Here is a 25,742-nt window from a genome sequence, read left to right as displayed (position 1 = left end):
CATATTCAGTTATTGGTGGGAGATATTACTTGTTACGAATCCCACATTTTAGACTTCATATGTGAGAAAGGGCTTCATTATTGCAAAGACAGCAAAATACTTCACATCATGTGAAGGAATTAAAACTGCTTGTAATCAATAAGGACCTTTAGCAATAAGAGTATGTAATGAATATTACAAAGGGGCATGCTTTAAAATCAGACTAAGATCTGCCTAAATCTAATCAGCTGATTGATTGGTCTTGCTTATTTCTAACATATTGCAATGCTGTCTGGTTTCCTTACTTTAGGAAATGTGGTTAATGGAACAATTGGCAAGCAGATGGTTGACATGTTGGTGGAATCCTCAAACAACGTAGAAATGATCCTCAAATTCTTTGATATGTTCCTTAAACTAAAGGATCTAACCACATCTGATACATTCAAAGAATATGACCCTGATACTAAAGGTGTGATCTCAAAGAGGGACTTTCAGAAGGCTATGGAGAGTCATAAACATTACACTCAGTCCGAAACTGATTTCCTGCTCTCTTGTGCTGAGACTGATGAGAATGAGATGCTAGATTATGAGGAGTTTGTTGAACGGTTTCACGAACCTGCCAAGGACATTGGTTTCAATGTGGCTGTTCTGCTGACAAACCTGTCGGAGCACATGCCTCACGACACCCGGCTGCAGACATTTCTGGAACTGGCAGAGAGTGTGCTCAATTATTTTCAACCGTACCTGGGCCGCATAGAAATCATGGGGAGTGCCAAGCGCATCGAGAGGGTTTATTTTGAGATCAGCGAGTCCAGCAGAACCCAATGGGAGAAGCCGCAAGTGAAGGAGTCAAAGAGACAATTCATCTTTGACGTGGTGAATGAGGGGGGAGAGAAAGAAAAGATGGAACTCTTTGTGAACTTCTGTGAGGACACTATCTTTGAGATGCAGCTGGCAGCTCAAATCTCCGAGTCAGACTCCACTGAGAGGTCTGTGAGCAAAGAGGACACCCAGAAGGACAAATTGGAGGAAGAAGACCCCAAAATGGGCTTTTTTACCTTGACGACAGTTCGGACTGCTCTGATGGCCTTGAGGTCTAACGTGATGATCCTCATGAAGATGTTCACAACTAAAAGCCTCAAAAAGCAGGTGAAGAAAATGAAAAAGATGACAGTGAAGGACCTGATTATGGCTCTCTTCTCTTTCTACTGGAGCTTGCTGGTCGGACTCTTCCACTTTGTATTCAGCGTTTTTCGTGGATTCCTTCGTATCATGTACAGCACTTTGTTGGGAGGAAGTCTTGTGGAAGGAGCTAAGAAGATCAAAGTGACGGAGCTGCTGGCCAACATGCCAGACCCAACTCACGATGACGTCGATGGTGAGGTTGGAGAAGGAGAAGGGAAAGTTGCCCCATCAGCACTGCCTCAGAAGACTTAACTGATCTGACAGCCGTCACTGAGGAGACTGATGTCCTGTCCGATATCTTTGGTTTGGACCTACGGCGTGAAGGAGGCCAATATAAGCTCATACCACATGATCCAAATGCTGGCATGTCTGATCTAATAAGCCCTCAGGCTACTAGTGAGCCACTTCCAGAACTCCAGACTGAACCTCAGGTGACATATAATTCTATCTATCCATTTGAAGTGGTTGCTAAACAGTTTATTTCACACAAAATGCTCAGCTAGCCAAAGTGCAGGAAACATTTTTAATCAGGGAATTTCAGGTTTTACAGTACCTCAGCAGCCCATACACCACCATTCCACCAAATATTTTCATTCTCATCTGTTCAGAACAAGATAAATTATCATTCTACAACTACAGAGTAACAACTCACATTCAAATAGCACCCTTAAGGTATTGGAGTGCTTAATGCTATGTGAAATACGCTGTAGAAATGCCATTTTTGATTTTTTTTGTCATTCATCTTGGCATTTCATTTTTTCTGATGATAAAACTTCACTGCAAAAAGATGGGATAGTGTAATTGAATTGTTCTGTAATATTTGTGTTGCTAGGCTGAAGAAACCAAGGAGGATGAGACTAACGAGAAAGAGGACCCAAAAGTGGAACCGGAAAAGGCTGAGTGAGTACTGTGAAGAATTGGGATTTTAAGAAATAGGATTAGTATCTGGAATGCTGTCTGGCCCACGATTCTGCCCGAGCTTTTATGGGTTGACTGTTTCTGCACAATTTTAGCTCACATGCACAGATTTAGGAAAAAATCCACAAGCATTACAGTACTTCACAGGAATACTTTTATTATTGTAAAATGCCATTTCACTAACTAACATACAAGAGAAGCCCATTGCATCACCTTCCAAAGAGCGCTGCTTCTCCAGTGGACCCAGTTTCCGGTGCTGACAGGCAGCTGCCCACACTGAGGACAGATCATCAAGTCACCACTGATGTCACTTCCTGCACTTTGCTCATTTCGCGCACCATGCATCGCTATTGTCACTTTGGGAAGTGGATGCTTTATTTCTACCCTGTGGGAAACATTGTCTTATCTGCATTGCAGTGGAGAAGATGGAGAAAAAGAAGAAAAGGAAGAAAAAGTTCCAGAGCAAAAACCGCAACAGAAAAAGAAGCAGCGACATGCACAAAAAACAGACGAGCCTGATGTCCAAGAATCTGCCTTCTGGAAGAAAATTATAGCATACAAACAGAAGCTGCTTGTGAGTATCTTATTGCTCATCTTGGGAACTTAGTGTAACTTCTGTGTCTAGCTAGGGTATAGGGTGGAGTCGTGTAGCTCAGTGGTTAGAGAACTCGCCTAGCAAGCGAGAGACCTGGGTTTGATTCCCAGTAGGGCGAAACCTTGGGCAAGTTTCCTTACTCCACATGCCTGATTAATAATCCTTCAAGAGATAAAATTATAATTTGGTCACTCAATCCAAGACTGTTTGTGGGACACTGCTGTGCGCAATTGGCTGCCGCGTTTCACCCACAAACATACAGTCAATTTACTTTACTGTATATTCTGTGAAGCACTTTGAGGCGTCTGGAAAAACGCTAAATCAAATGCAAGGATTATTATAATATTATTCCCCTTGGATAAATCATGTGTAATTACATATATATTATCCCTGTGTGTAAACCAAGTGTATTCCCATACAATCTCTACTAAAAGTCATCATTCCAGACCATTTTCTACTCTTATCTTTTGCAATTGTTACTCGGATAATTATCATTAATGACTCATGTTAAGCCAATATTATAGTATTTCAATTGAGATTGTATACGTTTTAATTTTTTTAATATAATTATATTTACTTGTTTACATCATTGGTTGCATGCAATGAGTGGGACTTGTTCAGTGAGTTGTTATTTTAATAGTTTACCAAACGACAGCAAAGTAAAAGTAATAGATTTGAGGTACAGTTCACATTTTGCACTGCCTCTCATTGCAGTTAGAAAAGGTACAAAATAACGTTCAACCTTAAATTCATCATAATACTGTAAAGATTGCCATAATTTTACAATACTTCACAGTGAAGCTCGGATAAGCATGCAAATGAAATGGTTTGTCATAATTTCTCATCGTCTCACACTTAACCCCATCGATTATACAGACTTTTGGAAAAATTGTCATTTCAACCTAGATTTGGAAGCTGATTTTCCGCAGTTTATTTAAGAGTTTTCAAACTTCTTCATCTTACATTTTAAAACAACGGCCTTAAGCTAAAACCATAAGAATTTCGGGCCTCAGCCTGCTTCACAGAAATTAACTTCACAGAAATGTGCCATGTGTACCTAATGCAGCAAGGGAGTTTCTCTGGTGTCCTGGTAACAATCGCCCAAATAAATTTGGTCATTCACTTCATGGCTGTTTGTGGGACATTGCTCTGTGCAGATTGGCTGCTGCATTCACTACACCTATGAAGTACACAGTCACTACACTTTACAATGTGTTCCGTGAAGCATTTTGAGTATTGCAACACAGAAGGAGGCCATTCGGCCCATCTTGCCTGTGCCGACTCTTTGGAAAAGCTACTCAATCAGTCCTACTCCTGCTCTTTCCCCACTTAGTTAGACAATAATTTCAAATCATAGCTAGCCATTCATTTCAAAGTTTATGGAAGGTCGAGTGGAGTTGAGTGATGAGCAATTGTTGGACACAAGTGTGCTCTGTGTCTCTCTGATTTGTTATTTGCTAACCTGCTGTAAGATGTCTGTTCATACATCAGTACTGTTTAAAGATCCTTTTTCCTAGAATAATTAAAGTGGGTATTAAAGAGCAATTATATAATAAACTGAATTATCATCTGAAATTACATCCTAACTCTTGTATTCTCATCATTACAGAATTATTTTGCACGTAATTTCTACAACATGAGGATGCTTGCGCTGTTTGTAGCCTTTGCTATTAATTTCATTCTTCTCTTCTATAAGGTAAGATGAGTTTGCTTTATGTAACTGGTAGCCAACATACCAGTTTACTTTCTCTAGACATGGTTTTACTGTGCACAGTGGAGATAATGGATTCTATAGGTGAAATTGGTGTGTGAATAGATAGTAGTTCAGCTGTGACATATGGTTTGCTCAAGATTTAAAATTTTGGGGGGCAAATCTCTAAAATTTGATCCCGATCCCACTACACTATACTAACCAATCTGTTTAAATGAATTCCTGTTAGGACATCATGCAGCATGCAGTTGTCACTTTGAACACCGAGAACTTGTATTTGCTATCGAGAGTCCCGTCAATATCATGTAGTGTATAGATAGTACTTTGTGCAAGACATTTATTAGTCAGTTGAATGTGTTTTTTTTCCCATCAGGTATCAACCTCTCCACCCGTAGAGGAGCGGGAAAGTATTCTTGGTGTTTACAGTCAAGGAGGTGGAACCTCTCGGTGGAGCAGTGGGCACAGGGTCACAGTGCATTACGTGCTACAAGAGAGTAGTGGATATATGGAGCCCACACTGAGAATTCTGGCTATCCTACACACCATCATCTCCTTTTTTTGCATCATTGGTTATTATTGCTTAAAAGTAAGGCAACCAGAGGTTTTGGTCATCGCCCACAAGGAATACAATCTAATGTTACATAATGTAGGATATGGTTGTACAGATTCTGTATCTTACCTAGTTGGAGGATTGATTGCGGTGTGCAAATTGGTGGGGGCTTGCGGTCAAGTTTGCCTGCAAAATACAGTCATTAAACTTTATGGAATATCCTGTGAAACCCTTTGAGACATTCTTCCAATGTGAAATGCACAAAATTAAATTCAAGCTTTTTTTTATATAAAGTGGTGGAAGTTCATTCAATAATTAACAATAATTAGCATGAACACCACCTCCAAAACTGTGGCAAAATGGTTTGGGTTTAGGTTTGCAGAAGCTTTTGAAACGGGTATAGCTGCCATCGTAGGTTTGGGCATTTTATGAGATCAGAGGTACCCTCCTTCTGAATTCTGCACAATGAAGCATTTTGAGACTTCGATGTGAAAAGCACCTGATGAATGTAAATTCTATTGTAGAGGTTGGGTCTGAAGACCATCGGTTCTCAATCGTGGTGAATGGTGGATTTGAGCGCTAAAAAATAGCACAGCAGTTTAGCATGACCTGTACCCTGTAAATCAGCACTGGACAACAGCAACTTGCAATTATCCTTGCAGAGTCCTGTAGCTTAGTGGTTAGAGCACTTGCCTCACAAGCAAGAGGACTGGGGTTTGATTCCTGGCAGGGTGAAACTTTGGGCAAGTTTCCTTACTCCACACTCCTCTGTTTACCTAGCAGTAAGAGCCTGCTAGTTGTTAGTTGATTGGCGGATCGCTTTTTCGGGGATAATAATTCCTTCAAAAAAAATAATAATAATTTGGTCACTCAATCCACAACTTTGTGGGACACTGCTATGTGCAATTGTTTGCCGCGTTTCGCCCACAAAATACATAGTCAATTCACTTTACAGTATCTTCTGTGAAGCCCTTTGGGATGTCTCGAAGATGTGATAAGGTACTATAATCAAATGCAAGGATTATTATTATATAGCATCTTTAATGCAGGATAGCGTCTTGGAGCGCTGCAGAGTGACGGGGTTGGACACTGAGGAAAGGAAAAGGGGGAGGGGATGTGACCATAGATGCAGCTAAAGAAATAAGACCTCAGGTAGGATTTAAAGACAGCTAAAGAGGGTGAGGCAGAGAGATTGAGGTAGGGAGTTCCAGAGATTAGAGACCTAATAAACTCATTGATTTTTAAATGAGAGAAATCCTTTTAATGGTGAAATACTAATCCTCACGTTGGAGATGTGACATGACTCAGGCAGGCTTGTCTATTTATTACAACTGCAGGTCCCATTGGTTATCTTTAAGCGAGAGAAAGAAGTGGCCAGGAAGCTCGAGTTTGATGGGCTGTACATCACAGAGCAACCTTCAGAGGATGACATCAAAGGACAGTGGGATAGACTGGTTATCAACACACAGTGAGTAGCTGCTACATCAGGTACCTAGATCCACAAGACCTAGTGGATAAACCTGCAAATTTTAAAACAACGGTGACAATTGCAAGTGGCGTACTCGTGGTGCAGGAATCTTAAATTTCTCAGTGGTACAGGAATTTAATTTTATAGACTAACTAAATGGTTTCATTCTATGCCCCACATATCAGAGAATAATGTAAGTCAGTGGTTCAGAAAATGGGATATTTCAAATATAGAAAGCAGGTTGCGTGACAACCAACCTTCCAGTGATATATACTCTCTTCTGTTCGTATTCACACCTTTAGCAGGGTCAGCTTCTAAGCAACATTATAGAGTAATTGGCTTTTATGCAATAGAAAAGGCTGCATAATATACAGAGGGAATCCATTCTCCAGCAAACTTTTTAATTATAGCCTCTAGATGTCAGTGTGAACATTGATGTAGAAAATTTAACATTTAAAATTGATTCACTCCCCTTAATTTACATGCATTGAAGGCTATAACTGGAATACATTGACATATGTTAATTGATTTAAGTTGTCTTAAAATACTCTTGACAAGGATATTATGTCAGGAAGAATTGAGTTCAGTTCTATTTGTTGTTTGTCAGATGCTCCCCTCAGCAGTAATGGTGAATTTCCATTTTTTTTTGACAACTTAACCTTATGAACACGATTGAATCAATTACAACTGAGCTTCTGGCTACATTACCACCAAACAACCACCAGGCACAATTGTAACAAGTAACAAGGCTGACAATGTCCAAATTAGATTCAATCCGAAAAATCGAATATTTAGCTCATTTCTTATATGTGATTGTCCCCTTTGGCATATAATGATAAAATTATGTATTCATGCAACTTGTTAGTCTGGTGCCATCTGCCTATATGCAATAACTATTTCATCAGTCAAGAGTCCTTTGTTTATTTTTTGATGAATCTTGGTGCTTGCCAACAATTGTGGATGTGAGTGTATTGTTCGATTCATCTTACATTTGTGTCTACTTTTCATAAAGATCAGCATTTGACATTTGTGTCTGCTTTTCATAAAAGTAAGCATGCCACTAGCCCTGGTGGTCAAGTGATGGAAGACAAATCCTACTCCTAAAGGAAGGGAACACAAAGTGACCCACCACAGTTGATAAATGTCCCATTTCTTGCTGTCCAGTGGATTTTTCATTGGAATTTACTATCAATATAGCGAGGCTCTGCCCTAGTCTCACATTTTAGACCACCCAAAAGTCCAATATTTCAACCAAGCTCAATAGGGCTAAGTAATCCCTTTGCGAATGTGTTGGAACAGTGGTTTGCTGAATAAAAAGCTAGAGGTTGGTGAGTTTTTTAGATGATGAGCATTTGTAATTCAGTGGTCATTTTTTATTAAGGTAAGAGTGTTCCCAGTTAGCCAGCAATTTAAATTGGTTATTGTTTAAATTGCAGCATTCTCAAGACAAATAGAATATTAGGATATCCAATGGAGGATGTGTTGACTTTATAATGCAGCCGCACAGGAATATAATCTTAATGTTACTCATTATACTTAAGAAAAGATGTGTAATTGCAAATGGTTCAAAGAAAAATAAAATATCGGTAAATAATTGTAAAGCATTGAGCCGCAATGACAGACTGGAGAGGAAAAGTATCCATTTTAATCATGAATGGAATAAATGGGATGGATTTGGTTGTGGTATGAGAAGGCAAGGACTAGAGGAGGTTATGATACAATAATTGGATTACTAACTGGAGAATCTTTAAATTAAATCTAACTATTGAAATAGCTGACTGCTCAGTTTACTGAATATGGACTCAGTTAAAGCAAAATAAAAATCATTTGAGATCTCAACACCTCCATGTGCTGGATGAGTTTTATGACCTTTTCTGATTCTTAGATCTTTGTGTTCTGATATACTGTTTCACTGCGGACAGTTTCAAGAAATGATGTGAAGTTTATCAAAGTAAGAGAATCAGATCATTAATTATCCTTTCATCTTCTTTCAGGTCATTTCCTTATAATTATTGGGACAAATTTGTGAAGAGAAAGGTAAATTTCAAGCTCAACTTTTATTCAGAATTGCCTTGAATTTTTAATTCTTCAAGTTGTTCAAATGACTCATTTGGTAATATATTTGCTGTGCATTAAAATAAGAAGAGGTTATTTAGGGTATTACTCAAAGAAATATTTAATTTTAATATGTTTATAACATCTTGTTGATATGGCATTAGGTGGGAATTGAGAAGATTTTTTGCAAAGATATAAAATGCATTCCACCACAAGTGGCTATTGAAGCTAAATCAGTCATTACATTCAGAAGTGAATTAGATAAATGCTTCAAGGAGTAAAGCTCTAAAATGGTCAGGGGAAAGAGCAGAGCAATGGGATTAGAATGGGTAATGCCAGTGAGGGAGCTAATGTGGCATGAGTACAGTGGCCAAAATCAATTTTTCTGCTCCCCGTAGGTTCTTTCATTTATGATACAACATTTTAGATAGACTTTGGAATACTGTTCCATGAATGCTTTTTTGGGGGTCAGGGTCTCTGACATACGCGGAAACCCATCACCATGCTTAAGAGTATCCACACTAAACTTAGTACCATGTATCACACCCACACATGGAAATTCCCATATATTGGAATGGAATGCACAATCTCTCCTTGGAGGGACAGTTCAACAAAAATACTTGCAATCTGTTTATGTTTGACATTAATAATTGTATCCTTATGCATTTAAAATATATATATTAGACCATATTTAACCCTAAGGGAATTTTAAAATAAAATGTTAAAATAGGCAGTTTTTTTACTTTGAATCTTGAACATTTGTGAGGTTATATGAATGAACCTTTCACAGCAACATTGCCATGTCTTTTGATGCAATTTATCCTGCACTCTTGAAGGTTATGGATAAATATGGAGAATTCTATGGAAGAGACAGGATCAGCGAGCTGCTGGGAATGGACAAGGCGGCTTTAGATTTCAGTGATGCACAGGAGAAGAAGAAGCCCAAGAAAGAAAATTCCTTCTCAGCAGTGTGAGCATTGATCGTATGAACCCTGTATATTATTGGGGAGGACAAGTTTGCAGGGCTATGGGAGAGAGCAGGCAGTGGGATTGATTTGGACAGCTCTTTTCAAAGAGCTGACACAGACATGATGGGCCAGATGGCCTCCTTCTGTGCTGTATAATTCTATGATTCTGTGATGATTATAATGCAAAAATCCTTGCTCAAAAAGCATGAGTATTAAGCTGTTAAGTTTACATGAGGTGACCAACAATCCTCCAGATAGAACTGGTCTATCATAGCTGTTTGTGGCTGCCGCATTTGCAGACAAATATAGAGTCACTACACATGGCAGTAAATTCTGTGAAGCACTTTTGAGATGCTTTGATGACGTGATAGGGTGCTAGAATCAAATGTCTTTTTTTTGTTTTATGTGTAATGTGATCTGCTTTTTGCCTGTTCAATGCTAATATAAAGCTAGCTGCACAGTTATGTAGACTCATTGAGTAATGTGCTTAAACTATGCATAGCCAACGCAGCACAAAAACAGGTCCTTCAGCCAATGAGTCAGTGTTGGTGTTTATTCTCTACATGACCCTCCACCCTCTCCCTGTCTCCTTCCCATTCCTCCTGTTCTCTTCTCCCTCATGCATGCATTGACTTTCCTCTTAAATGCAATGATGTTTTCTGCTTCTTCCACAATTTCAACTGTAAATAGCCGTTTTATGTCCACCTTAACAAACCATTACATAATTTGAGACACCTCTACCATCTCTCAAACACCTCATCTCAAACAAAACAAAAGCTCCTGTCCAATCTTTCTTGATAGATACATTCTTTCATCTCTGGTAACATCCCAGTAAATTAGCACCAAACTCCCTTGCTGCAATGGAGTCTTTTTTTTTTGATGGCAACCAGAACTGCACACAGTATTTGAAGTGTGATCTCTCCAAAGTTTTATCTGTTTTTAACATTGCTTCCTTCCTTGTTTTACTTTATTTTTCTGGATATAAAGTCAGGATTTCCCTTTGCATTCTTTATGGTCTTGTCCACCGATGCTACTACTTTTTTTTTATTCTGGTTAATCTGGATCCCTTTACTTCACTGCTCCTCAGGTTCCTACCATTCGGATACGGTCGGCTTCTTTGTTCAATTGGCATTCAGTTATTTTACTTGTACGAATACAGAGGTTGAAAATCACTTGTTGGGGAAAAACACAACATAAATAGTACCTTATGCTGGATAAAGACATGGAATGTGTCTTCTTATAGGGTCAGTCAAACCCATAAAACTTCGACTGATTTGGAGGAATAGTGTGTGTAAATCTAACATTGATAGCAAAATCATATATGAATACATCTGGACCCAATGCCTCTAGTGTGCTTCCTGTCAGAACTGCAAAAATCGAGGATCTGAATTTGCACTCAGGGTAGAAGTACAGACATAGACAAGTGCGAGGAACTTGTTTGGCGTAACATTCTCGATCGAGCAACAGATCACTGTGAGCACAATTGTTTTCCTGTAAAATAAACTTACCATATAATTTAACGATCACTATAAGGTTAATGACAGTCATGTTTCAAATAAGTAACCACCACAGACTGAGGTGACTAAAAGTGTTCTGGTTGAACATTTAAACTGGATTAAAATTTAGTTAGTGTTTATCATTTTTCTTAATTCCTAAAGGAGGTGTTTTATTTGGTTTTCCTTTATCCTTTTCTTGCTTTATACATCTGAACTGTAATTGTATCACATCAGAGTTTCTATTTCATTCTGGGAAGACCTCAAGGGAGGCTGCATGATTGTTTCAATGCTTGTTAAATGATTAATTGCTCTCTGCTTTGCTTTCCTTTTGTTGATTATTTCACAAAAGCTATTCTGCTTCCTGCTGCAAACACCACTCTAAATATTAGTAGCTTATACTCTCCTTCCATCTCCTCCACCAGTGTTGATATTCGGGTTAATGGTTTGGAGGAACTGTGGCCTGTTTGTTGACTATTTAAAGATTGTTTGTCAGCTGGAGACTTGGATCTGAGCAGAAGCAGCAAAGAAAACCACTGTGATCAAAGCGAGAATAGAAAATAAACAGCGACCACTATCAAAGAGGATGACAATGTCACTTGGTAGCTCTGTCGAGACACATCAGTCACAAGAAGCTCATGCTTTATTTGACATAAAAACAAACAGAATTTTATCTCAACTGTATTAGAATGGGAAAACGGTTGATGTAAAGCTGTCAGAATTATGTTTTCCAAGCGTTCAATAATTTCTAGAATGAGCCTAGTTATTCTGCTCAACTTATTTGCTTGAGACATTAGACACCTGAATTAGGTATTTTGATAACAAATTCTGTTAATAGAAAATGTGATCAGCAGAACCTGGAAGTGCAGACCAGTCACTGTATGCTGGGATTCTTTCATTCAGCTTCTGCTAACCCTATAATGAAAGCCCTAGCAGGTAGGGTGCCCCTAGCTAAACTGGCAATGGAAAGCTTGCCAAATAGATGCTCCAGTATTTCCCCAGGGAAAGGTTTGACAATTATTTGTCATTTTGAAATGTTCCACTAAGTACAATCTGAGGATTTGCTTCCATTGCATTTTGCAGTATTGCCTTCCTTAGATTCTTACTATTTATCACAAGTCCTGGCTGTTAAGTCTTCATCAGCACAAAGTTCACAAAGAAGGAATTACTTTGCGATTCCCTTTGAAACAATAACTTTTATAAATATATTTTTGTTGAATTATTCACTGAAGTTTTATAATTGGTTACCATGGTCTTTATACTGAAACATCTACAGTTGACCCAAACATAAGCAAGTCGGGCTATTTTGCCACGTGTTACATTTATGACCATCTTAAACGGACAAATAAACACATTTTTTAACCCAAATATTTTATACAGTACTTCTGATAATCTTTTTTCACCAATATTTCTCATTATCTTTCAGCACTTTTCATGGTTTGGTGCAAATAACAATAACCATAATCCTTACCCTTGATATGGTGCCTTTAAGGTTGGGAGGACGTTTCAAAGCACTTTAGAAGATATACTGTAAAGTGCCTGAACATGGCAACCAATTTGTGCATATCAGTGTCGCACAAACAGCCATGAAGTGAATAACCAATTTTATTTGTTGGCCACAACAACAGGAAAAACTCCTTTCAAGTAAACTGCTTTTGTTTTGCACACACAGACTGAACACCATTGATGTTAAGTACCAGATCTGGAAGTTAGGAGTGGTATTTACAGATAATGTAAGTAATGTATGATAAAAGCATGATTAACTTTGTAGCAAAATACTTTCAAAGGCAGTGCAGATGATTTTGAATGATTCATAATTCATTTCTGAGCAATTAGTTTTTTTATCCTTGCAAATTGCAGCCAAATTATTAGGCAAATTGCTTCCAATACAATACAATCTGACTGTACATTCAGCCCTGTTCTACAAAGTAATATAGGAACAGGAGTGGACCATTCAGCATACTGAAAGCTGCACATTACAGCCCCACTCAACATGCATTGTGTATTGCTCCTCACTTTATATTACGATGCTGTTCTCCTTACATTACAGTCTACTCATTATTAAGCCATCTGTATATAATTGCTCTGCTCTCTGTACTTTAATTGTGTTCCCTATTCATTATAGCCTTTCTCCATGTTCATAACAGTCCACTGTATATACAATACAATACTTCTCTATATACATTACAGCTATGTTTCCTACATGCTCCAGCCCAACTCCCTGTATATTACAACCCATCTCTTTACAGAATGGTCATATTATGTATACAATACACTTCTGTTCTATACATTATAGTCATTCTGTCTGAACATTGCAGCCATACTTGCTATATATTGCAGCACTGCTCCAGAGCTCTAAGACACCATTGTTTGCAGTGTTGTAATGTAAAAGCAGTATGACTTGCATGGCACAATACATTTCTTTGTATCTTAACTTGCCTCAGCTGAAATGCAATCTCCCAAAGCAAATTGGCAAATTGAATTTTCCAGCACTATTGTAGATGTATGTGGTAAACACTACCTACTAGTGAAATAATAATAACCCCAATACACACTATGAGAGAATTCTGTAATACTCTTCTTTATCTGTTGATGATGCTTGTTTCTTTTTGCTTATAGTCTTTCCTGTACCTTGCGTGGTACATGACCATGTCAATTTTGGGGCACTATAACAATTTTTTCTTTGCTGCCCATCTGCTGGATATCGCTATGGGATTCAAAACATTACGGACTATCTTGTCGTCAGTGACCCACAATGGCAAGCAGGTACCAGAATGTGGGAAACAAAATAAAACAGCAAAAGAATGGCTGGCACGAACCTGTTATGTGATAATGTGGCTACGGAGGTTTCTGCATCTGTTCCCTGTCATCCTGCTTGTAGTTGTATCTTTAAGATGAAAATATTGTAGTTGTATGTTTATGGACCTGTGAATTTATCTTAAGATAAATAGACAATTTAATTGAATGATGGATTCGTGAGAAACAGAATCCCGTTATCTCAAGACCATAGTTGTTTCAAACAGTAACAGCAAAGGCTGCAGTGGATAAACTGCAATAACTATAATACTGATACTCTCAATTGCCTTGTAAAACGAATGTTTAACAATACAATAAAGATTTCGGTCTCACTATTATCTGATATATGGGTGCCATTACACTGTAAAGACCTGACATTTTTTTCCTGTATCTGTGCAGCTGGTATTAACTGTGGGTTTATTGGCCGTTGTGGTGTATCTGTACACTGTGGTTGCATTTAATTTCTTCCGCAAATTCTACAATAAGAGTGAGGATGGAGACACACCAGACATGAAGTGTGATGATATGCTGACAGTAAGTATCTGTACCTGTTTGTGATCAAATAGTGTGCTGCATTTCACTTGGAGGGAGAATTATTCATTTTAGGCTACAATTTTAAACCATATTGTTATATATTTCCCTCTGGAGAAAGAACCACAGCCCACAACCACAGTGTGTAAATAGAGTTTTTTTTTAATCATAGTTCTCACTCCATCATTTCCCTGATGGTGACAGTTCTGGTGATAAATTATAAATTGAGAATCAAAGCTGTCACAAACATTGTGCTTCATTTGAAGCCTCAATAAAAGAACTGTGTACAGGTCTATTAATATTTAATATGAATGATATTTGCCTTTATTCATGAAAATGCGCTTTTTCAAATATTTGGTATTTATGAATTTCCATTTTTTTGTGCAAAAAAGAGAATTGTTCATCTTGGCATTTAAATTTCAGTTGATTGTGTATCTAAAAGTCAAGAAAATTACTTGAGGGAAAAATAATGCTAAAATATTTGATGCAAAGAGCAGGGGAATAGGATTACTTTAGATAGATTTTTTGGGAGGGAACCAGCACTAGCATAGTAATAGTAATGACCTTTTATGCTGCAAACTTTCTATAACTCTTTGATTTTTAAAGCCATTGTCTCAAAATGTAATCCAGTGAAATTTTGTCCAAAATTCAGTCTTTAACTTGGAAGTTGATTTTCACCCATATCAAAAAAAATGAACATTGCATTTAAATCTGTATTCCAAAATTCTGCACAATATCAATTTTTAAGGGAAATGGACTTATACTTAAGCACGTGAAATATTTCAAAGCATGAAAAGTATAATTTACTTTTGTCTCTGGATTTTATCTTAATTCACTCTTGTCCAGACACGGGGCTCTAAATTGCGAGATGTGCAATGTGCAACTAAATAGCGAAGGATTTGCAAATATCGAAACCAGACTGATGTGTAGGCTGACCCTCTGGAGTTCTGCTTGCAAAGATATAGATTTTGGTGTATAAAAAGTAAGATGGTGGCAATAGAGCTTTGTCAAATACTGAATTGATTGAATATTAATGGGATATATTTTGTTTTGCGTGACTTTTCTATGTTCACATGAGCTTAAGTGAGCTGACTTAGTAGGAAATTAGTTCAGGTCAGAGTCGTATCCGAGGTCTTCATAATTCTATTCAACCCATGTTAAAACATTAGCTTGGCAAAGTTAATTTGGTGATGAGATTTTCAAGAAATGCTGTACTATAATTTTTAAGTAGAGCTCCAGTAAAGCTGGAGGAAGTTCAGTCGTGATCAGTTTTCTGTTCTGTGGTGATTCTATTCAGATTCATTTTCATTGAGTAAATGAGAAGGGGAAGCTATTCTCCATTCAGGGATTTCAATATCTGGGATCGCAATATCTGCAGCCAATTCTCTGAAATCCCAACTTCAAGGGAGTAGATATTGAGATCGGCATTTGAGGGGAATTTTAGAGAGTTAGTTCCTCCTTCCCGGCCTTGACACAACCTGAAAACATCTCTGTTCATTTGCTGCCCTGATTGCAGAGATTCAGATGAAGAATGCCCTTCGACCCATCCGATCTCATCCTTTTAGCGCACCCGCCCTCATCAACCTCCCATCACAGCATCCATTTGTTTTTAAAATGAATCCAGTGTCCTGGGCTGAATGACCTGTGCTGGCAACCTGTTCCAGTTGCTAATTACCCTCTGGGGTAAAAAAAATACTGCACTTCTTGCTATCGGTCCTGAAATTACCCTTTACTGACACAAATTTGTGCCTTCTTGTCTGCTGCCTTGGAGTATCGGTGTTTGCGTGCAACTGAAAATAGGATAGCTACTCAACTCAGTGGGTATCCTGTGAAGCATCGATTCAGGATTTTAAATCTACCTCCAGTTTGTTTGGGCAACAGACAATGTATTTTTAAGTTCAGAAAAGCATAGAAGAGTGTCAGAAGGCACTGAAGCTGTCAGATTTATGCTTACACGCACTGTGTTTGTATTCCTGACCTGCTTTACAAGAACTTCCAACAGGTATCATTCAGACAGTGAATTGTTTTACTGGAATGAAATTTGAAACAGCTTTTCATATATGTTCTTGAATTATTAAAACTAAACTCACAACTTTCTTTCACATGGGGCTGACAGATTTTATATTCAAATTGGAAATTATATTGCCAGTATCCTAGGGCCAAAAGCGCACTATTTTCCCAGGGTCTGCACTGGAGAATTATTATGTAAATGTTTCATAAAGTTTTCTTTTGACACATGCTGCATTTCTATTATAAATGTGTTGCAATTCTGTGAGCCTCTCACCTCCATCCTCGGCCGGCAATTTGTTTATGCTGTTGTTGCTGTTGCTAGGTCTGTCGGATTGTCTAAAAGGGAATTTCTTAGTTGTTTCAGTTCCATGGATGCCAAAACTCCCACATGAGCTCACAAACACCAGTCGTTTCAAAGTCAGGCTTGCTGCTTTCCTTTGCTGGCTATGGACATTGTGAAGAACAAGCTAGCAGTGTAAAGAAACACTGAATGCACCAACAGGCAGGAAAAAACAGCATGGGCATTGTTGGAGGCAGTGGGGAGGCATATTTTTGTTTGCAGGAAAAGATTATTCCTGGGTACAGAAGTGTCACTTTGTTTATCCTTTGTTTCAACAGTGATGGTAGCATTGCTAGGTAACCTCAACAGAAAATAGCCTGTGATAAAAAACTCTTCATGGTTTTAGCTTAAAAATCACTGCCATAAAATTTAAGTTTGTGCAGAAGGTTGGAAAATTATTAAATTCATCCTTGGAAAGCTTGGTCTTTTAAAAAGCAATTTATGTTTATAATTGATTGATCAGTGTGTTTTGCTCTTGCTTTGCATGTACTCATATAAGCTCATTCCTCTTGTGCGTTATCTCTCCCAACATAGTATCTTGTTGCAATTTGGTAAGATCCAGTGCTTCTGCCTGTACTCCTGTATATGTTGGGGGTCTGAAACACACCACTGGTTGATCCAGGAAAGGATTCTTCCATCCGAGTTTTCTTCACTCTTGGAAGCACTTGATCTCTCCCTACCTTTGAGCCAGCAGGAAGACCACACCTGAAAGAGTGCAAATATGAAGATGCTGTTCCTACATTTACTGTTTACTTTTCTTTGACATTTTTTTGTATTTTAGAATTGGGTAGTATCAATATGTAGCAGTTTGGCAATGTGTGTCTCTCTCCAGAATATACAGAGCTGAGCTTGATGTGGTCCCTTCAGCAATCACTGGTGCTAGGAGAGGCATTTAGCTGTGATTTCTGTTACAGTGTTACATGTTCCACATGTATGTGGGGGTCCGTGCTGGAGGAGGCATCGGGGATGAGATCGAAGACCCTGCTGGGGATGAATACGAAATCTATCGGATCATCTTTGACATCACCTTCTTCTTCTTTGTAATAGTCATCCTCCTGGCCATCATTCAGGGTAGGTGAGATTCTGTCAGAGCTTGTGTGGCCGAAAAGTTATTCATCTGTGTCATGTAGCAACTGGCTTCCAGCAGCACCCATGTATGCTGTAGCTCAGGTGTAGCAGTGGTTAGAGCACTCACCTCGCAAGCGAGAGACCTGAGTTTGATTCTTGGCAAGGCAAAACCTTGGGGAAGTTTCCTTACTCCACATTCCTGATAATAATCAATCAAGAAAAAAACAATAATAAATTGGTCGCTTCAATCCATGACTGTTTGTGGGACACTGCTGTGCGCAATTGGCTGCTGCATGTTGCCAACAAATATACAGTCAATTCACTTTACAGTACATTTTGAAATGCAAGGATTATTATCAAGTGAATTTCTGCATGCAATAGAATAGGTACAGCATGTCAGATGTAAAGTTAAGCTTTCTATAGACTGAGCAGATAAAATGGCCCTCAGTCTCCAACTTATATAGAGACACCCACCCTCCACCCTGCTGTAGCAATAAGAAATTTTCCAATTCCTTCACCAGCCGTCGTGTGTCATGGTTTAGATTACAGATTTAGAGATAAATTCAGTGCAGTTTAATCCTTTAAACTCATGGCCGTGAAGTGAAGGTTGAGACGGCCCAAACTCATCCCACATTTCATGCTTACAACAAACCAATGCAGCAGACTTTGCATCCTTTCTGACTGAGTTATATTAGAGCCAGATATCCCTATCTAGAGAGGTGAAACTAATCACTGTGCCATCAAGTGGCATTTGGTTTGTTCTCCATGATTTTGGATTGAGGGGTCATATGAATTGCAATTTTTGTTGGTCCTGTACATTCCTATAGTTTTATGTCATGTTTAGAAATTAATTTGCAGCAATGACTGACACTTCACTTTTAATGATGAATTATATGATGGGGAGATGGCTTCCCAGACCATGACTTGTTATTTTTAGTTTGGTGCAGTACAAATCTGATTATTAAGATGTCTTGGAGTTCATTTTGCCAGTCGTTCTCATCAAGACTGGCCAGTGTATTTTTTCTGGAATCTGTGAAGAAACTCATACACAATAATACCAATAATCTCAACCTTTGCATGAGATGTTAAACCGAGGTCCTGTTTGCCTGTTGACGTGGATATTAAAGATCGCATTGTACTATTTGAAAAGAGAAAGGAGTTTTTCCCAGTGTCTTGGTCAACAAATTCTCTGCTCAAAATGCACAGAGTCGCATCACTTTACATCCCAGCACCATAGGATGTTTTCCTGACATGAAAGATAAATATAAATTTATGTTGTACAATATACAATACAATATGTTGTACAATATATTATACAATACTGGACTGTGAAGTGCTTTGAGACATGTGGAAAACATTGCTATATCAAGTTGAAGAATTATTTTACTAACTAAACAGTTGTCAGATTGATGTGCTGGTTCAGTGATGCTCATGCCAGCATTGGGCACTAATCTGTCCACCAAGTGCCCTGTGGGCTGAGATTCCAGGCAGCATTACACATATAGTGCCCTTGGCAATGTGGGAAGCTAATTGTTTTTTTCCATTATAATCACTCATCGCCAAAGTGAAATGCCTACCAGAATTTCAGTCTTCCTGAATGTTGTGGATACAGACTGAACCACAAACTTGTTTTCAATTCCCTCTAGGTTTGATTATTGATGCTTTTGGTGAACTAAGAGATCAGCAAGAGCAGGTGAAAGAAGACATGGAGGTAAGAACCCTGTCACTTTCAATGGTAAGAAAAAGTCATACGTAGCTTTAAAGAATTCTCAACTAAATAATCTGACTGAAATAGAGAAATCCCAAAGAGAAATTATTATTTAAGAAATGTTTAAAACATTCAAAAAGTTTCACCTGAAGATGTCATCCATGCTTTTTGTGGTCAGGTTGGGACTTGAGCTTCTAATTGTTATAATATTTTATACATTATAACCTTATTCCATTTAGCATCTTATATACTTCTATAATGTCTCCTCTGAGCCATTTCCTTTCAAAACTTTGAAAGAGCCCCAACTGAACTATTCTTCACAGCGCTTGACTCTAATATTGGTGATCATTCTCATTGCTCTCCTCATTTTGCCTAGGATAGGCAGCTTGTGTTGTGGCACCGAGAACTGATTAGAACTGTTTTTTTTACCCACTGCATGATTATAGTAATAACATGTGCTGATTTAGAAATTAGAGTAAAGAATAAAGTAAGCTTACGAGTTTTTATGAGTGTGTTTGGAAAACCTTTTTCCTCTTGGGGAAAGAGACAAGCCAGAAGAGTAATGTGGAATCTTTCTCATCTTGGGCTGTTATCCAAGGTGATGTTATCTGAGATAATGTGTTGGAGAGATATTAGCAAAGGTGTGAGAGCAGGTGAAATGCTGGGGAAGAAGCAGAGTAATTTCATACCCTTAACAAACAATCAGAAGTAGGACTTTGTGCTTTAGATTCTGAATTAGATGACTGAAAGTATTGCCCACAGTATGCACAGATTATCTTGCAGTAAATTCCCTGTAAGTGGGGCATAGCAGGGCCTAAATTGGTTGTAAAAACATACATAAAAGTTAATCTACTTTTTTTTGTTCCAGACCAAATGTTTCATCTGTGGCATTGGCAATGACTATTTTGACACGGTGCCTCATGGCTTTGAAACTCACACACTGCAGGAGCACAATTTGGCAAATTACCTGTAAGTACTCGAGTTTCCCCCCTACTTAATCACTTCAGGCTGGGCCAACAGAGCCAGTCTTTTGATCAGCTCGACGTGTCCAAAAGGGGAAAGAATAGACAAAGAAAAGTTAATAACTCCAGCTAGTGGTTCAATTCCAAATCATTTCATCTGCTGTTGGGGAGAGTGGGGGGGAATAAAATGAAAATAGAATATTGAGTGCTATAAATCATTTATTTTTATAGATTGAAGAGGCCTACACTATTAAAAGCTGCAAAAACTGGCAGAGGGAGTGTGAAGGAAGCGATTTGGAGCTGTGAACCTAGATAGGTTCAAGTTTAAGTTATACCATAATGATATCACAGCATGTGTTTTTTTTTAAACGCATCTCAGAAATATAATTTATCATGAATAACATGGACTCGATTCAGTTAAATTATTAACTTGATGTATAAATGTGTTACAAAAAACAGTATGTGGAGAGGTGGCACGTTTGCCCACAAATTATAGTCAATCCACTTCACAATATATCCTGTGAAGCACTTTGAGACATCTCAACGACCTGATCAGGTGCTTTTCAAATGCAAGGATTATTATCATCACTGGGTTAGTCACTATCACTCTAGCCTCCGTGTGGCTTGTTAAATGTTTACAGATATCAATCTCTCAATGAAAGACACAGATGTCCGATGTTGCAGAGAAAACTGACGATTGGCTGAGTTTGCGGAATTGGGAATTGGGGGTAACGAAAACAGCATCTCATTAGAATTGAAGGCGGAGTTGTCCTCTCACTGTTATTGGCTGCCATGTTCATCTACAAAATACACAGTCACTACTCCTCACAATAGATTATGTGAAGCACTTTGAGATGTCCTCCTAAAACAAGCATTACATCAAATGCAAGGATTATTATCATTATAAAATCCATGGAATCCCATAGCACTGCAACAGAGTTATGGTAATTTAGTCTGCATTGTCAGATGTAGCTGTTTAAGAGGCATTTTGATTTAAAATTTTGATTTAAATCTTCTAAAGATTCCATGGAGACAACATAAACAGGGAGGCATCAACTTCCTGGGGACTTAATCCTACTTCACGAGATTCATAATTAGAAGACAATTGTTTATTGTAATTGTTTTATTATTTCTTCTATTTCTTTACTGGACCTGGGGGAGGAGAGGTGGGTGGTTTGTAAGGGTTTTATTTGAAATGTACTCCCTGCATTGCAAATGCATTTTCAAAACAGTGTTGGCAAGTGGGCGTCTTTATTCCAATATCTCACTGACTTGATGAAGTGTCCATTCTGTGCGCACTGAGATCTTTGTCGGCATCAGCCGAACTTCTTTTTGCTTTTCCATTTTTTAGTTAAGCGAATTTCACTGAACAACGACAACAACAACAAGATTCCATTTATAGAGCGCCTTTCACGTTGGGAGGACGTCCCAAGGCGCTGGACAGTTGGGTCAGGACCCAAGCAAGGGGGAAATGGTCAGGGTGAGGGGAGGGAAGGGAGGGAGCGAGGAGGGGGTAGAGAGTCGAGAGGGGAGCTGAAGGCACGGTCAAAGAGAAAGGTCTTGAGACCGGCCTTGAAGGAGGAAAGGGAGGAGGCGGCGAAGGCACTGGGGGATAGAGTTCCAGAGCCTAGGGACTGAGAGGCTAAAGGCCCGGCAACCGATGGTTGGGCGGTTGGGACGGGGGATGTGGAGCAGACCGGAGACAGAGGAACGGAGGGTACGGGCAGGTAGTTAGGGGGATAGTAGGTCGGAGAGGTACTGAAGGCAGTACACTGAACCAGCACGAAACAGGAATTCTTTCCTTTGGAAACTGGGTACTTTATTAGGAATACCTGGGGTGAAAATTGTGATGTGATTTTAATTCATACGAAAGATGCAGTTTGATAACCTAAATTAAAATTAGCGACCTTATGTTACTCCACATCAACTGGTCCCTGGATTTGCTAGACACACACACACCCACGGACACCATTTTCAGTGGTCGTGCGGAGAAGTCAACTGTAATAATAATAATAATCCTTGCATTTGATATAGCGCCTTTCACGTCGGGAGGACGTCCCAAAGAGCTTCACAGAACACACTGTAAAGTGAATTGACTGTATATTTGTGGGCGAACGCAGCAGCCAATTGTGCACAGCAATGTCCCACAGTCAGTCGTAGATTGAAAATGACCAATTTATTATTGTTTTTGGTTTTGGCGGGATTATTATTAGGCGTGTGGAGTTAGGAAACTTGCCCAAGGTTTCGCCCTGCCTGGAATTGAACTCCGGTCTCTCGCTTGCCAAGCGAGTGCTCTAACCACTGAGCTACCGGACTCCACTGTACTGGATGTCCACTTTGCAGAATGCAGCATTGGATTGCTGCTGGTGTAATAAAATAAATTCAGAGCATGCCTGCAGACCACGCACTATTTGTCACATCCATTGACCAGTTTTTGAACTGTATTAATTTGCTCTATGATTGTTCTATTAGTTTGAAGGCTTAGTTGAGGAAAGGCAGCAGGAGGCTCAGGTGGAGCATAAACACCGGCATACACCAGTTGGGCCGAATGGCCTATTTCTGCGCTATGTATTCTAATGTCGTGTCAATTGATGCATCACACAATGCAGTGTTCTTCCTGTTAAACTGTACTCTTAAAAGTCGCTCTTCAATGTGAAAGCCTGTTGGAGTGGAGTTCCTGCAGGTTGACTTTCTGCACATCCAGTTCCCTGCAGCAGTGGCTATTTTGGACTCCCGCTGTGAATAACTAATTTTCACCCTTGGTGTCTCAAGTTAAAGATGGACCTTTAATAAAACAAGATTCTTCATTCTTCCCATGATCATTGTATTCAAGGATGTCCTGAATGCACAAACTCAAATATACTTCCATACACAATGTTAGTGCAGGGTTAGTATGAAACCTGACAGTTTAATGTTTCATTAAATATTTCAGTTGTTCATATTGCTGAACAATGAGATTGCTTATCAGTGTACCACAGATTATCTAGCTACTAATGCTGATCTCTGATTAACCCTTTGAAAAATACTTAGATTTCCAAAGGATCCCTGTGAAATTCCTTATTCTGTTGTGTAATGTTTTAGATCTACCAATGAAAGAAAATGTTTCTGGGAATCCCTTGGAATTTGTACATGAAGCAAATTTTCAGATAAAAGTGCAGATGCTTATTTGAAGAGGCAGAGAGGTTGAATCGCTTCTGATGTGTCTAACTGGTCTCTCTATTCCTACAGGTTTTTCTTGATGTATCTTATTAACAAAGATGAAACGGAGCACACAGGGCAGGTAGGGGCCACACTGAGGTACATGATTCCCCACCAGGCTTCCCCTGCTGTTTTCTAGCAACATAACAGTGGCTGATGTTTGTACTGTGAAGTGTGACACTCACAAGGCTTAGGTGGTATCATACACCACAAGACCTCACTGCTTTGACCCAAACCTAGGGACTGCGCTGCTGCTTTGTGTAACACACTCCTCAGCCACTGTTTTATGATAACAAATTCTATACAGTCGTTATTATTTATCTTTCCTGTTCTGTCGATTATCTTCCCTTACATTTGGCATCTGTTGGTGAGTTTTGCGTTGCGAGAAAACAAGTGCGGTTTTCAGCTTTGACCCGATGTTAAATGTTCTAATCCTGTTGAATGGTGGGAAGAGACCGTTAGCAAAGGAAACGTGGCTTTATATTCAGGTGATTTGCAGAAAAAGTAAATTTTAAATTCAGATAAAATTTTACCGAAGGATGTCAGTGAGGTCTAAAAAAAAATCATGCTGTTATTCAGGGTGAGTGACTCTGGTACTTCTAGACTTCTTGCACATTATCCAGCATGACTCCAGCCAGTGTTCCTGATTGCTCGCTTACACTTTGCTCAATGTTACAAGCTTGACACAGATGTGCATGTTTTATTCAGTGCCAGAACTGACTTGCATGCATCACTGATTATACGGTACGACAGTGCCGTGTAAACTGATCATTTCTTTGTCTGATAGGAGTCTTATGTGTGGAAAATGTACCAAGAACGCTGCTGGGAATTCTTTCCTGCCGGAGATTGCTTTCGTAAGCAGTATGAAGACCAGCTCAATTAAAGCAAAGGACTAAGATGACCCACAAACACTGAAAAACCTACAGATTTCCTCTTTGAATGCTTTCAAATCTTTCTTTGTATATAACCTATTCAGTGTGCACTTGGAGGACAGAGGCTATAGCTCACTGATTCTGCTCTTGTCAGCGCATCTGCTTTTAAATTGATGTAGAAAAACAAGTATTGATCTCAAACCATGTGCAGAGACGTTTAAGACATTTTGTTCATCATGTGAGCACATGCGTGAAAGATGATATTCACTCCCATCCCGTACATTCATGTATTTCTTCATCCGGAATGGTAATGTATACTTTTGATGTGCAGAGCAATCTGTTTACGGACACTGGGCTGCGATGAGGAAATAGTGCCTTACTATGCGTGGGTTGAGCTATGCAAGTCAAAGAAGTTGTGTGCATGACCGTGTCACACTGTAAATCAATCTTTTGATGTACATGCTTCTGTCTGACTTCTGTGTGTCTCAGGAGAAGTGTAGGACATTCACATGAACCTAAGACGTTAGTTTCTGGTTATTTCGCTCTTCCTTATTTTGGTAATGCTCTTATGCAATACAGCAACAGTACAGATCTTTGAACAAAAGATTCTGATCATCTTTAAGGAAATAAAAATACATCATTGCATGTTTATTATGCAAGTAAAACAGAGAAAATAAAGTGGCAAGCTGATCATTGTGACAACTATTTTTTAGGTTTAAGGTTATTGATAATTCTGTAGTTACAAAGTGTGGTGTACTTTATTGTAGATTCAGAGCCAGTTTCATCAGCCAAGAATTGCATCAGTTAAACTTGGTTGCTATGTCTCATTTTTCTGCCACTTGTGGTGAATATAGTGATTGAGGAATAACTGTCCACTCATTTCTGACTGAAGCTGAAGCAATATCCATTCAGGGATTTCACCAAACACCATTGTAAAGTAATTATGTGTAGAATACTTCATTTGAGTTGTTTTCAATTGTAATGCCAACCTTTCGAAATAAAACGTTCAGAATAAAACGTGATCTTCTTGAGTTACTTTAGAAAGCTGAAGAAGATTCAGGCCACCCAATGCTTGAACTGATGGTGCTGACACAGCTGCACCTGAATGTTGTTGGTTACACCCAGTTGTGAACTTGCACCTAACGCAGACACTGACATGCAGAGATTCTTTGGGAGTGAATTCTTTTGCGATGACCTGAACTGTACGTAGTGCTTTATGTGTGGAGTGCCTGACCAGGGCACTGTATATTTTATTAATAATAATCCTTGTATTTGATATTGTGTTTGGTTATGTCAGGAGAACATCTCAAAAACACTTCACAGGATTTACTGTAC

At 38.8% G+C, this 25,742-nt stretch overlaps 1 protein-coding gene across 1 annotated transcript in view; it reads left to right on the top strand.

The window, feature by feature from the left end:
- Nucleotides 1-25,415, top strand: part of ryr2a (ryanodine receptor 2a (cardiac)) — a 373,023-nt gene extending 347,608 nt beyond the window's left edge. The window contains 17 exon segments of the mRNA XM_042333111.1: nucleotides 290-1,402; nucleotides 1,405-1,595; nucleotides 1,997-2,064; nucleotides 2,500-2,656; nucleotides 4,287-4,373; nucleotides 4,762-4,974; nucleotides 6,276-6,406; nucleotides 8,401-8,443; nucleotides 9,298-9,431; nucleotides 12,595-12,655; nucleotides 13,542-13,688; nucleotides 14,118-14,252; nucleotides 17,514-17,670; nucleotides 19,314-19,378; nucleotides 20,244-20,344; nucleotides 23,566-23,617; nucleotides 24,323-25,415. Coding sequence (XP_042189045.1) covers nucleotides 290-1,402; nucleotides 1,405-1,595; nucleotides 1,997-2,064; nucleotides 2,500-2,656; nucleotides 4,287-4,373; nucleotides 4,762-4,974; nucleotides 6,276-6,406; nucleotides 8,401-8,443; nucleotides 9,298-9,431; nucleotides 12,595-12,655; nucleotides 13,542-13,688; nucleotides 14,118-14,252; nucleotides 17,514-17,670; nucleotides 19,314-19,378; nucleotides 20,244-20,344; nucleotides 23,566-23,617; nucleotides 24,323-24,418 — 2,951 coding nt within the window. The 3' untranslated portion in view covers nucleotides 24,419-25,415.
- The last annotated feature ends 327 nt before the right edge of the window (nucleotides 25,416-25,742 follow it).

The sequence above is a fragment of the Callorhinchus milii genome, unplaced genomic scaffold, assembly GCF_018977255.1.
Source record: "Callorhinchus milii isolate IMCB2004 unplaced genomic scaffold, IMCB_Cmil_1.0 Scaffold3, whole genome shotgun sequence".
Lineage (NCBI taxonomy): Eukaryota > Metazoa > Chordata > Chondrichthyes > Chimaeriformes > Callorhinchidae > Callorhinchus > Callorhinchus milii.
Note: the sequence above shows the minus strand (reverse complement) of the source record. Positions and strands in the feature narration are given on the sequence as shown.